Source organism: Pelophylax lessonae (genome assembly GCF_965119305.1).
Source record: "Pelophylax lessonae genome assembly, chromosome: 4".
Taxonomy (NCBI): Eukaryota; Metazoa; Chordata; class Amphibia; order Anura; family Ranidae; genus Pelophylax; species Pelophylax lessonae.
This window is the reverse complement of record NC_138771.1, coordinates 131,315,451-131,328,667: the sequence shown is the minus strand read 5'-3', so window position 1 is coordinate 131,328,667 and position 13,217 is coordinate 131,315,451. Positions and strand designations below refer to the sequence as shown.

At 41.3% G+C, this 13,217-nt stretch overlaps 1 protein-coding gene across 1 annotated transcript in view; it reads right to left on the bottom strand.

The window, feature by feature from the left end:
- CCDC33 (coiled-coil domain containing 33) overlaps positions 1-13,217 on the bottom strand; it is a gene marked incomplete at its 5' end in the record, with an annotated part of 191,281 nt that overhangs the window by 95,122 nt on the left and 82,942 nt on the right. The window contains one exon of the mRNA XM_082254937.1: positions 11,707-11,808. Coding sequence (XP_082111063.1) covers positions 11,707-11,808 — 102 coding nt within the window. The remainder of the gene's footprint in view (positions 1-11,706; positions 11,809-13,217) is intronic.

The following is a 13,217-nucleotide window of genomic DNA, read 5'->3' as shown; positions in this document are numbered from 1 at the left end:
ATCTCTCTCTTTAATTATTCCTCTCTGTATTTACAAACTAAGAATCGGCTTTTAATCAGAATCTCCCCTGGGGACCATAAATCTGTTCTCGAGATGCACTAGCTACAGACAGCCATGTACATACATAGTATCTGATTTGAGGTAAGACCCTGCTTGCCCTTAAGGATGTACAATACGGGAATTGTTGCACTGAATTCTCTCTGGAGAAGGGAAGCTTTACAATGGCGTTTGCCCCTGATTGAAGGCATGGAAGGCTACCATGTGGTAACGCCATACATGCTCAATCCTTGCAAGCCAATTGCTTGATTAGATCACCCAACCAATGAAATAAAGTTTGGTCTGTATACCAGTTAGAGAACAAACATGTAAGCTTGTTACTGTCAGAATTACATATTATCACACCCAAACATTTTTTTGTAAATTAAGAAAAAGTATTAAATTCCACAGTAAGGATCTCTAGTCTGGCTACTGCCTTACCCTAGTCCCCCACCAAGGTGGAGTATATAAAAGTGAATAAAAAGAGAGAGGTATGTATGTGCTGCCAAATACTTGTGTATGGTGTATAAAAAATATAAATTCTCGTGCACTGTCCCTTTAACAAATCTCTTTGTTCCAACTGATTGTGCCACCTCCTTAACCACTTAAGCCCCAGAAGATTTTACTCCCTTCCTGACCAGGGCCTATTTTGCGATTCGGCACTGCGTGACTTTAACGGACAATTGCGCGGTTGTGCGACGCTGTACCTAAACTAATTTGGCGTCCTTTTTTTCCCACAAACAGAGCTTTCTTTTGGTGGTATTTGATCACCTGTGTGATTTTTTGATCATGCGCTATAAACAAAAAAAGAGCGTCAATTTTGCAAAAATAACAATATTTTTCACATATTTTTATATGAAATTCCCCCAAAAAAAATTAAAAATCGAAATTTTTTAACATTTTAGGCCAATTTTTTTTACCATATGTTTGGTAAAAAAAAAACGCAAAAAGCGTATTTTGATTGGTTTGCGCAAAAGTTATTGCGTTTACTAACAAAGGGAAAGATTTTTGTCATTTTTGTTGTTTTTTTTTTTAGCGTGTAATGGCGGCAATCTGCGATTTTTAGCAGGACTGCGACATTGTGGCAGATAGATTGGACCCCTAACTGACATTTTTGACACTTTCGGGGTTACCAGTGACATTACTACAGTAATCAGTGCTATATATATATATGCACGCTTACTGTAAAAATGACACTGGCAGTGAAGGAGTTAACTGTATTGGAGAGGGAGGGGTTAAGTGTGTCCTAGGGGCGTGCTTCTAACTGTGATTGGCTGTGGCTTGATGTGTAAGAAGAGTGATCAACGGTCCTACATAGTAGAACCGTTTGATCATCATTCTTACACAGGGAGAACTGACAGACGGCTTTGTTTACACTAGCCGCCTGCCTTTCTCCCGCTGTCACGGACGATCGCGACCGCCGGGCACACGCGCGGTCCGTGACCGCGTGGGAGCGGGAGCGCACCTCCGGCGGCGCGCTCGCTCCCAAAACCCTCACAGGCTAGCGACGTAGCCCTACGTTACTCTGCCTGTGAGGGGCTGACTGCCGACGTAAATAGTCGTGCGACAGTCGGCAAGTGGTTAAAGCATGATGTGACTCTAAAATCAAATAAATATGTTGTATGTGCTGCTCCTATTAAAAAGTGCTAAGTGAAAGATATATGTTATTGTTGAAAATGAATAATATCACCTATCACCCATTCACCAGCCTGCTACATCTGCACAAATATTTAAGCACAAGTCACTTTGGATTGGGGGAGTTTATATGGACCTCTGATATTCCTTTATTCTTAAATATTTGTGGACTCATAATTTGCTTGGTTGCACATGTGATTTTTCATTTATCAGCACACTAGCAGTTTATTTGCAATGTTATAGGACTAAATGTATTTATGCATATACACTATATTACCAAAAATATTGGGACGCCTACCTTTACACACACATGAACATTAGTTGCAATACAGTCTTAGCCTGCTGGGTTCACTATTGAGTTGGCCCACCCTTTGCAGCTATAACAGGTTCAACTCTCCTGGGAAGGCTGTCCACAAGGTTTAGGAGCGTGTCTATGGGAATGTTTAACCATTCTTCGAGAAGCGCATTTGTGAGGTCAGGCGCTGGACGTGGACGAAAAGGCCTGGCTCACAGTCTCTGCTCTAATTTATCCCAAAGGTGTTCTATCAGGCTGAGGTCAGGATTCTGTGCAGGCCAGTCAAGTTCTTCCACCCCCAAACTCGCTCAGCCATGTCTTTATGGACCTTGCTTTGTGCACTGGTCCAAATCATTTGGCGGAGGGGGGATTATGGTGTGGGGTTATTTTTCAGGGGTTGGGCTTGGCCCCTTAGTTCCAGTGAAGGGAACTCTTAAAGCGTCAGCATACCAAGACATTTTGGGCAGTTTAAGGCTCCTAACTTTGTGGGAACAGTTTGTGGTTGGCCCCTTCCTGTTCCAACATGACTGCGCACCCCTGCACAAAGCAAGGTCAATAAAGACATGAATGAGTGAGTTTAACCTTAACCTGATAGAACACCTTTGGGATGAATTAGAGTGCAGACTGCGAGCCAGGCCTTCTCTCCAACATCAGTGCCTAACCTTACAAATGCGCTTCTGGAAGAATGGTCAAACATTCCCGAAAACTCATTCCTAAACCTTGTAGACAGCCTTCCTAGAAGAGTTGAAGCTGTTATAGCTGCAAAGGGTGGGCCAATTTAATATTGAACCCTACAGACTAAAACTGGGATGTCATTAAAGTTCATGTGCGTGTAAAGGCAGGCATCCCAATACTTTTGGTAATATAGTGTATGTGATAGGTGATATTATTCATTTTCAACAATAACATATGTCTTTCACTTTGCACTTATTAATAGGGGTAGCAGGTACAACATATTTATTTTATTTTAGAGTCACATCATTTAAAAAAGGGGGCACAATCAGTTGGAACATTCAGGTTTGTGTTCCACTCAATTTAAAGGGACAGTGCACGGGAATTTATATTTTTTTATACACCATACACCAGTATTTGGCAGCGCCATACATACCTCTCTCTTTTTATTCATTTTTTTGTAAATAATTGGATGCCAATCATTCTCTTTCCTTTGAAGAAAAGGGAATGAGTAGGTATGCCATTTGAATTGGTTAGAAGACCATGGCAGGGCATTTGAGAATGTCTTTCCACAAATTTCTGAATGAGACATGTGTTAGTACTTGGGTAACCTTTGAATTTCTGGTGGCTAAAGCTGGGCATACACAGGTTGAACTATGGCTGATTCTTCAAACTTCATTTGAGAAATCAAAGAAGCTGGGCAGAAAAAAGTCAGCCAAACACTAACAGTCTGTATGTGTTCTGATTTGTGCATCAGTCCTGCATAAACATACACTCATGGATGCACTGGGAGAGCCATGAAAATCTGTACAGCCGCCTGCCTGTCATTGATTTTAATATGCTCCCTGCCCACAACTGTACAGAACACCTGAACCTGCCTTGCAGGTAAACATGGCCCTCTGCACGGATGTATGGAACAACACACTCATGTGAATGAGGTCTAAAAGACTTTTACAACAAGCCACTCTTGAGCTTTTTAGCTGTGTGCACTGTGAAATAATTCATCCTCAAATTGAAGGTTCTGAAAAAGACTCTGAAGTTCGATTTCAGTAGATTTCTACACCACCCAGTGTTTGTTTATTTTAGAAAGCTGGCAGGCTGGCAAAACTCTGTTCTCCATACAAAATAAAAGCAAAGAAAGCAGTGATTTTAGTGCCTCTGTTGTGAACTTAAAAGATTATTTTCTCCATATTGCCTATAGTTACAGAGGTGAATGAGGACTTGTTTAAGGTCACACCTGTGCAGTGCGTTAATACGCACACATTTACATACACTATGCCACGTGGTAATATACATTGCATAAAGCAGCTTATTTGTTTTGTCACTTATGGCGAAAGTTTGAAACATGCACAGCTGTTTATGTATAATAAAAAGGAAAATTTCTCCTACAACTGCGGCAACCAGTATCTTTTTTCATCTTTTGTTCATGAAAGCCCAGTGTATTCTTGGGTATGAGACACTCATATTCAAAACATCACATGAATGGATGGGCAGCTTAAAGCGGCGTTCCGCCAATTTTTTTTTTTTAATGAAAACAACCCTAGTATATTTAGGGCCCGTGCATTTACACTGTTATCCTGTAAACTGTCCCCTCTTTTGTTTTTGTGCAGCAATGTCTCACTTACTTTATTCTTCTCCTGTACAGCTCGACCATTTGCAGTCTGGGCATCTGAAGCCACACCGTTCTTCTTCCGGGATTCTGTGCATGCTGGCTACCCAGCATTCACCTGCCATTCTCGCGCATGTGTAGTGCATTCCAAGTGAGTCCCACAGCTTGATACCAGCCAATGTTCTGCCGAAAACTCCAACTTCTTGAGAACTCCAACCACTTCAGTTCTGGTGACTGTACAGCAGGAATAATTGGAGATTTTGACCACTTGGTGTTTTCACAGAACAGGCAGCAGCGTATACACTCCTGTACACGCCAAAATGAGTGGACATTTTTCGTCTGCCCTCTAGTAACCAACAACATGGCCGCCTCCAAGGCGGCGACAATTTGCAGGCAGGCTAACAATGTTTACTCATTATAGCATGTACTGGAGTGTGGGTGTTCTGTGAAAACACCAAGTGGTCAAAATCTTCAATTATTCCTGCTGTACAGTCACTAGAAGTGACGTGGTTGGAGATTTCGATGAGTTGGAGTTTCTGGCAGGATTGAAGACACTCATCTCCCAGAAGCCAATGCAAAGCAGGAAATGGCGTAGGTGGCTGCGGCGCAATAAGGAGATGAGATTTTTCAGCAGAAATAAGGCAATGGAACCGAAAAAACAAAACAAAATTGGGCATGTAAAAAAGCTATACATAATGGGAAGTGTAAAATGTGGCCGGAACTCTGCTGTAAAAAACCTTTACACTATGAATGGAAGCAGGAAGGAAATGCAAGTGTGACTGTGCCTGTAATTCTGTGGCAGCCCATAATAAAGGCATATAAATACACAGAAAATCTTGTTTAACAGCAAACAGAATGTGTGTACCGACACCGATCTAAGCCTAAATAGTGTCATATCAATAGGATGTGCCCAAATAGAGAAGCTGGATTAGAGAGGAACGCTAAACAGCCCCAACAGACCAGACTCAGCAGTTTCCTCAAAGACGCAGGCCTAGATGAGAAGTCTCAGTGGTCTCTGCAGGAATATACTTTCTACTCTGTACACCAGCGATAAGCAGTAAAGCTGCTGTTTGCCTTTCATCCCTTCCTTTCATCCTTTGTTTATGTGAACTAATCCAAATGTGGAGACACCCCAAGGAAGAGAAGATGGAGCTTAGTAAAGCATGGTCCCTGTCCTCTCTTCTCCCTTTCCTCAGCTCATCCCAACTGTGACATTCTTTTTCCCCCATCATCCGACTTCTAATTCAGTGATAATTTCCTGTGTGTTTTGTCAATGTCATTGAAAATCTGTTAAGAACACAAAGCTAAGCAGCTATTTCTTCGTATACATCATGCGCCAATCTCTGTCCATATCACTGGAAAGAGCATCTATTGGAAAATACAGCATTAACTGGTAAAGTAATCTCACAGACTTCAGCTTTGGGCTATGAAGCAGTGTCTGAGAACACAACAATTATTTCTCAGTATGTTCTGCGACACACATCACTGACTTGCCGCAATTCAGCATTAATAGCTTAAGATCTAATGTACAAGGCTACAGATATACAGGAAAATAACTGCATATTATAAGAGCAAGCAGGAGTAAACCATTCTCACAATATATAGTACAATGTGTTGGCGAAGATCTTAAAGTGACAGGATATGCATGTACACATTGAGGTTTACATTGACAAATAGGCTTTTCACTCTGCAGAGGAAATTCTCTTAGCTTAGTAAATGAAATGAAGCTCTACTGACTTCCATCATTCAACCTGCAAGCGCAAATACTGTATTCTTTGCAAAGTGAACTTTTACCTCATTTGCCAAGCTATAGAAGAATTTCAGGTATGGCATTTTTACATTGGTCCAGCATGCACCAGCATAACTATACATATACTATACCTTAAAAAAAAAAAAAAAAATGGGCAGACTCAATGGACTACTCTGTCCTTTTCTGCCTTTAACTTTCTATGTTTCTATACCTGCGGGATCCCTCTAGAAGCTGGAAATCACTGTAATAGGCACAACTACTACAATGATTTCCCCTACTTTGTGGGTATCGTGCCGAGTTGCTGCCTTGCTGCTTACTGAACACAGGAGGTTGGCTGCTCAGTAAGAATGCCATTCAGAGAATGCTATTCATTTTATCAATAAATGCAAAGCATTCTCTGATTGGATGAGGTCGAGAGGAGGAGCAGTGATGCAACATTCCCCAACTAATCAGAAAATTCTTTGCATTCATTAGGAAAATGGAAAGCATATGCATATACTCTTAATGGTGCCAATACCGAGCAGCCAAAGTCCTGTGTTGAGAGTGCAGCAGAGCAGCCACACAGCATGGGATCCAGAAGCAAGTGGAGAATAATGGAGTACCGATGTCCACTTCTAGAGCAGCGTTTCCCAATTGGTGTCCTGCAGAACAGAGAACAAAATTGGGGTTCCCCGCTGTGATTCCAACCTTCCATAAAGAAGATGGTTGTGGGGCTGAAATTGTAACGGTGCATGCGTCGTTCCGTCGCCTGCCAGAAAACTTGTAAATCTTGGCAAGGCGGACGCATGCGCAGTCACATAATGGCGCTACCTGGCGCCATTTTGAAATCAAAGGCACTCGTTCTCGGCGGCACCTCGCCACCACAGCAGAGAAGGACAGACATGAAAGTAGGATGTGGCAAGAGATAAAAGGAGTTATGGAAAGATGAAAATGATGGAGGGTGAAGTAGTTGGAGGGACCTACAACAGAGAAATGGTTGAATGGACAGTTTAATGGAGGGATGGTTGAATGGACAGTTTAATGGAGGGATGGTTGAATGGACAGTTTAATGGAGGGAGGAAGGGATGGAGACAGGGGGCGATGGAGGGATGGAGACAGGGGGTGATGGAGACAGGGGGTGATGGAGGGATGAAGACAGGGAGGGATGGAGACAGGGGGTGATGGAGGGATGGAGACAAGGGGTTAAGGGGGAATAGAGACAGGGGGTGATGGAGGGATGTAGACAGGGAGGGATGGAGACAGGGGGTGATGGAGGGATGGAGACGAGAGATGAAGAATGGGGGGGGGGTGGAGGGATGGAGACAGGGGGTGATGGAGGGATGGAGGCAGAGGGTGATGGAGGGATGGAGATAGGGGGTGATGAAGGGATGGAGACAGGGGGTGAAGGAGGGATGGAGACAGGGGGTGATGAAGGGATGGAGACAGGGGGTGATGGAGGGATGGAGACAGGGGGTGATGGAAGGATGGAGACAGGGGGTGAAGGAGGGAAATCGACTTAACGCAACTGCAGACATGCAAATATAATTGTTAACAATTAAACCAGATATAAAAAGAATTTGCCAGCAAAAGAGAACATTACACTCTGCTCATTGAAAGGTATGCACTGCGCCACGCTACTCTACTGCACACATTTTTTGGTTGAGGTTCCAAATTTTTGCTATACCATGTCAAAGGGTTCCACGAGAAAAGTTTATTGGGAAACCCTGTTCTAGAGGGATCCCACAGGTATGGTATATGCATAGTTATATTGGTCCAAGCTGAACCAATGCAGCTGTGCAAAAAATGTCATACCTGGAAATCTTTTTTAAGTGTAAATTCACTTGCAAAGTGAAAATTCCCTTTAAAGTGAACAGCCTGTTTGCCTTTCATAAATCACCCCCACTGTGTTTTTAGTGCCATTACTGTGCACACATTTATTAAATCCGGAAACACAACCAGTGTGGTCCATAGAGGGTCTTGTAACTATAACATTCTTGTTACCATTGCAATTATAAAGAGCTCCCTACAAAGCATCCAGATAATGTTACTGTGCTGCCACTGTTCAGAAAATAAATTGCACAGTAAAGCCAGGTACACAAGCAACAAAAGTCAGCCGGTTCAGCAGGAACCGGCCAACTTTTGGTATGTGTATACAGCTCTCTATTCAACAGAATCTGGACTAATGACCAGCTTTTGTCAAACAGGCATGATGGAAAACCAGCATTCCATCAGCACTCGCAGCCAATGGCCGCAAGCGCTGATCTGTTAAAATACAACAGAACAGCAGGAGCGATCCTTGCATCAACATTGTTTGTGTTGCTGCAGGGATCTGGCTGAAGAAAAAAAAAAAAAAAAACTCGATGTGCATAACCGGCTTTACAGTAGATAAAGAAAAATACTGGGTTCAAACATGTAAATTCACCGGTCAGGGGTATAAAGAGAACATAATTCTGCTGTTTGTTTTTTGAATTGACAGCTTCGATATAGACACACATTAAAGTAAGATAGACAGTGTAAGAACAGCATACCTTCACTGGCTTAAATAATATTTGCAACTGTAAACTGCATGGTACAATCCAAATATGGCAAAATACATTTATGCAGAAAAAAAAATGTGAAAAAGATATTTAGAACAAAGAATATTATAGAACATTGATCCATTGATTTTCTTTGAGGAACTAGAAGTAAAGGCACCAATTGGACTAAAGCATGGAAAGGGATCTTTACTGTAAGAGCAAGAAAAATCAGCCATAGTCTTTCAGAGCACCTGCTGTAGCAGGCTGGATGCATTTCTAAAAGCACAAAAAGAAATAGCAATATGCATTGTTTATCTATGGAGTTATCTGATTGCTTTTAAGTAACAGGAAGGATTTTTATTTTTCTGTTGCAGTAAATTGGACCATACAGTATCTAGCTGGGCATACACTAATAGATTTTCGTTTACACATTAGGTACTTTGAAACATGTTTGCTTTTAACATTTGATTTTGGAATAAATTATTTTTCCTGAATAAAAACAACAATTTATTTGTTCCAGAATTTTTTTTTCACAGCTGCGATTGAAAACAAATGTTGATTTGACCCCTCAGAAAACGGAATAAATGTTCTTGAAACAAACATTTTTAAATTAAATTGTACTAGTGTGTGGCCAGCTATAGGGATTTCATTTGTTTCCTGTGGGTCAGCAGCACCTTTTTTAACTGTATTCATTGTAATGCCTTATTTGATTATAGCTTTGTAATTTGTACTTTAACATTTCAACCTGAGGTTTAGCCCATAGCATACAAGTAACATATGAGAGAGGGCCACTGGCAAGAGAGGGCCACTGGCATGGAGCCTGGCAAAAGTCTGCAGGGAAAAGAATGGGGGGGGGGGGCTGAAATAGGGAGAAACAGTTGATTACTCCTTAGCATTAGAATTCATTATATATCAAAAAGGGCGTAGTGAAAATACATTTTTGGCCAATTGAGATGGTGGATACGACTTTCTTTCCCATTATTATTTCTCTACTGCATAATGCGGGGTCTACTGTATACTAACTTTAATACTTCAGACTCAACCTGTTGCATGACAAATCAGAATTTAATGGGGATTAATGCAGGACTGGACTTAGATAAAAATTTAAGTTTTTATATGTGACTGTAAATGGGATAACCTTAATTGTATATGCTGGTTTCAGTAGTTCTTCTGCTTCCAAATACTTTGATTAGATTACTGAATAATTTCTAAGGAAGGAAATCCCTCTGTTCACTGTCCTGGGTTGAGGCGCTGCCAACTTTATTATGAACCCCACTCTTTCACTTACAGAAGGTTCTGGTTCTCTTACTTACCTATACATTTAGCACACTATTCTGTTTGGGGAAGGCCATTTCTCATAACCCCCCAAAAGAGGACTACATGGGGGTCAGTATGAGGGTTAGTGATGGGCTAGAATTATAGTGAGGCAAATGAAAAGAGGTTAAAGTGGGAAATAGTTTTCTCCTGCACAGGTGCTGCTTCCAAATTTAATGTACATATTCGCCAGCACACCACGGATCGTCAATTGCGTCCAAATTTTTATTGAAGAATGATCACATCACAGAAGACATAGTGCAATGTTTTGGAGCCGCGTAGGACCCCTTTGTCAGGCCTGTGTCACGTAGGAGCCTCGTAGGACCCCTTCATCAGGCATGTGCCACATAGGAGCCGCATAGGACCCCTTCATCAGGCATGTGCCACGTAGGAGCCGCATTGGACCCCTTCATCAGGCATGTGCCAAGTAGGAGCCGCATAGGACCCCTTCATCAGGCATGTGCCACATAGGAGCCACGTAGGACCCCTTCGTCAGGCATGTGCCTGACGAAGGGGTCCTGCGTGGTTTTGAAACGTTGCACTATGTCTTTTGTGATGTGATCATTCTTCAATAAAAATTTGGACGTAATTGGTGATCCGTGGTGTGCTGGAAAATATGTACATTTGATCTGTGACGTTTCCAGTTCCAGCTGGTTGTTTCTACAGCACCTGCTACTCCTAAAGCCTTATCCAGGAAAGTGTGCGATGGGAATATCAATACTGCTTCCAAATTTAAAGCGCATTTACGGTCAAAAATTAAAACCATATATTCATTTCCACGTTCTATTTCTATCATTTTTAGCCTACACCTACTAATCTGAATGATCTTGAAGTATGTAAACTTACTTTGTGAAGATACCCACTTCTTTGAATTTTGTAATGTATTGTGTTTATTATGCCCTATGGGTAGGCACTGTTGTGTCACATATTTGACGGAGCCTGCCTTCTGAACTACAAAGGAGCTGAGAGGGGGAGTTTCAGGAGGCGGAGTCGGTACAGAAATCAGCTTGCAGGTAGCAAGGTACCATGGGATATGTAGTCCTTAGAAATTGAAAATAAACAGCAGAGGAGAAGTTGCAAAGCTTTCAGAGGATCCAGTAAGTTGTGGAAAGAGATGGCCAACAGGTAGGCAGCACTTACAAAGTGAACTGAGATTTTTCAAGTAAGCTTATAATGGATTGTCAAATATAACTATTATTTGTATTGTCATTACAATGCCCATGCTATGAAATGAAAGTGTATGCTGTGACCATAGATCTTTTAACAGCTCCATATGCCAGTAACATCCCAGTAGATGACACAGGAAGTTGCAGAGTTGCTGAGACTGGATAGAAATGTTATCTTTTGGTTATATAGCATGGCAGGTGTGTCTATAGATTGTAAGAACAACAATATGTTTATATGAATATGTAATTTGTATCTTTTGCTAGAATATATTATGTTAATCTAATAAAAAGTTGAATGTTTCAATTGATGTGGTTTCTGTGATAGAAACGTTGGTGCAGCTGCAATCATTGTTAAAAGAAAACTGTGCATTTGGTGCACTTTTAGAGGGGGGCTGCTATGATGTTGACTGTAGTCTTGCACTCATTGAATCATCTCACAATACACAGCTACTGTACATTGTGATTTTATAGAATAGCAGTAAACAATACAAAATCCATTGTGTAATAGGAACCACACATAACACATCATGGCCCATTGAATGATCATTTTGAATTTGGGGTTGGACATCTTTTAGTACACTCTATGTAGGCAAAGGATACGCGCCAGACACAGCACCAGTTATACTGACCACAAAAATATAATATGTAATATCTCTATTTTTCCTTAATATTGGTTTTTCATTATATATACACATAATATGTCTTTTTTTTTTTTTTTTCTGGCACACACTCACCTCTCCCCTGCTTGCATTTCTAAGGGTCTCATGTGTGTTGTTTGTAGGGTGTTGTTCAATAGAAGACTGCACTTCTGATGGACTCAAAAAAACCTCTGGATGCTAAGAAAATCAATGAATTTGTTAATGTAGACCACCTAGATATGCATGAATGGCTTAGTTCAATAAATAAATCTAGCTCTTTGGTGGCAATTCTTAAGTGCAGGAGCTCACAGCAACTAATTGGAATGTTTGTAGTTCTGATTGGACACTATGAGTTACTGCACCTAAAGCATAACCGATTCTAGGACAATATCCCCCCGGACAATATCCCCCCGGAACAACATCCCCCCAGACAATATCCTCCCTGGACATTATCCCCCTAGACAATATCCCCCCTCTTACCCTAACCCTCTAACCCTAACCCTATGTCCTGGTGCATATTACCCGGGGGATGTTGTCCCGGGGGGATATTATCCGGGGGGATGTTGTCCAGGGGGATGTTTTCCGGGGGGATATTGTCCTAATACCAGCATAACCATAGGCTAGCAGTTATGTACATGCACAACTGAAATACACATATGCACCTTTTATGCACCAGAAGATTGGTAATTGTTAAGATTCACCAAATTCTGTCAGACAGCATAGTCAGTTCATTAACTTCGCTTTTCTCCACTGCAGGTAAAGTGATGCAATTTGTAAATGATTTGTCCCAGCTAGTAATTGGACAGCTAAAGAACAGCAGCACATTTCTGAAATCATCCCTGTGCTTCCTCCTGCTACTACCAAGCTTTCTGTGCTAGACTGACAGCAGTGTTCAGTGTTGGCTTACCTTGCTGCCCCTTTCTCTCCCAATCCTGCTCCACAGGGAATTACAGCAGGCTGATATAAAAACTGGTTGCATTACTATTTATAAATAGTTTTAAGATTTTTTTATTGAATGCATAACTTGATTAGATGTTGATCATTTTCTATAGTTTAAAAATAAGCTATTTTTATTGAAAATACTTGGTCTGTACAGGTTTAGTGTTGCAACAGTAAAATGATCAATCTTGCTCTTCTATATTTTGTGATTTCCCTTAAAATGGGAACATTAGTTGGTAACAGAAGCTAATGACAGACATCTGGAGTGTATTTGTCTGTGTGCAGATCACAGTGTGTGCCTGCATGAGCTCCGCTCATTAGATAGTGGTTAACTTGGAAGCTCACGGCAGAGTACTACAGGGACAAAAAGAAATAATATTTACCAGCATTCACTTTTTATATATTCACAATGAATTCTTTCTCAAGTCTGCGGATTGCTCACGGTAACCCATCCCTCCCTTGTATACAACATACCCTGTCTACCTGGGTTCCTTCTCTTATTATGAACGAGATCCTAGCCTCACCATACATACCATAATGACTACAGGAACACTCAGAAGTATAACCCCCTTATCCATCCCACTAGCTTTATAAATATCCCAAATGTATAGACATTTCTTCACAGACTCTCATTTTATCTTCCACTATGATAAAAATTGAGTTTAAGT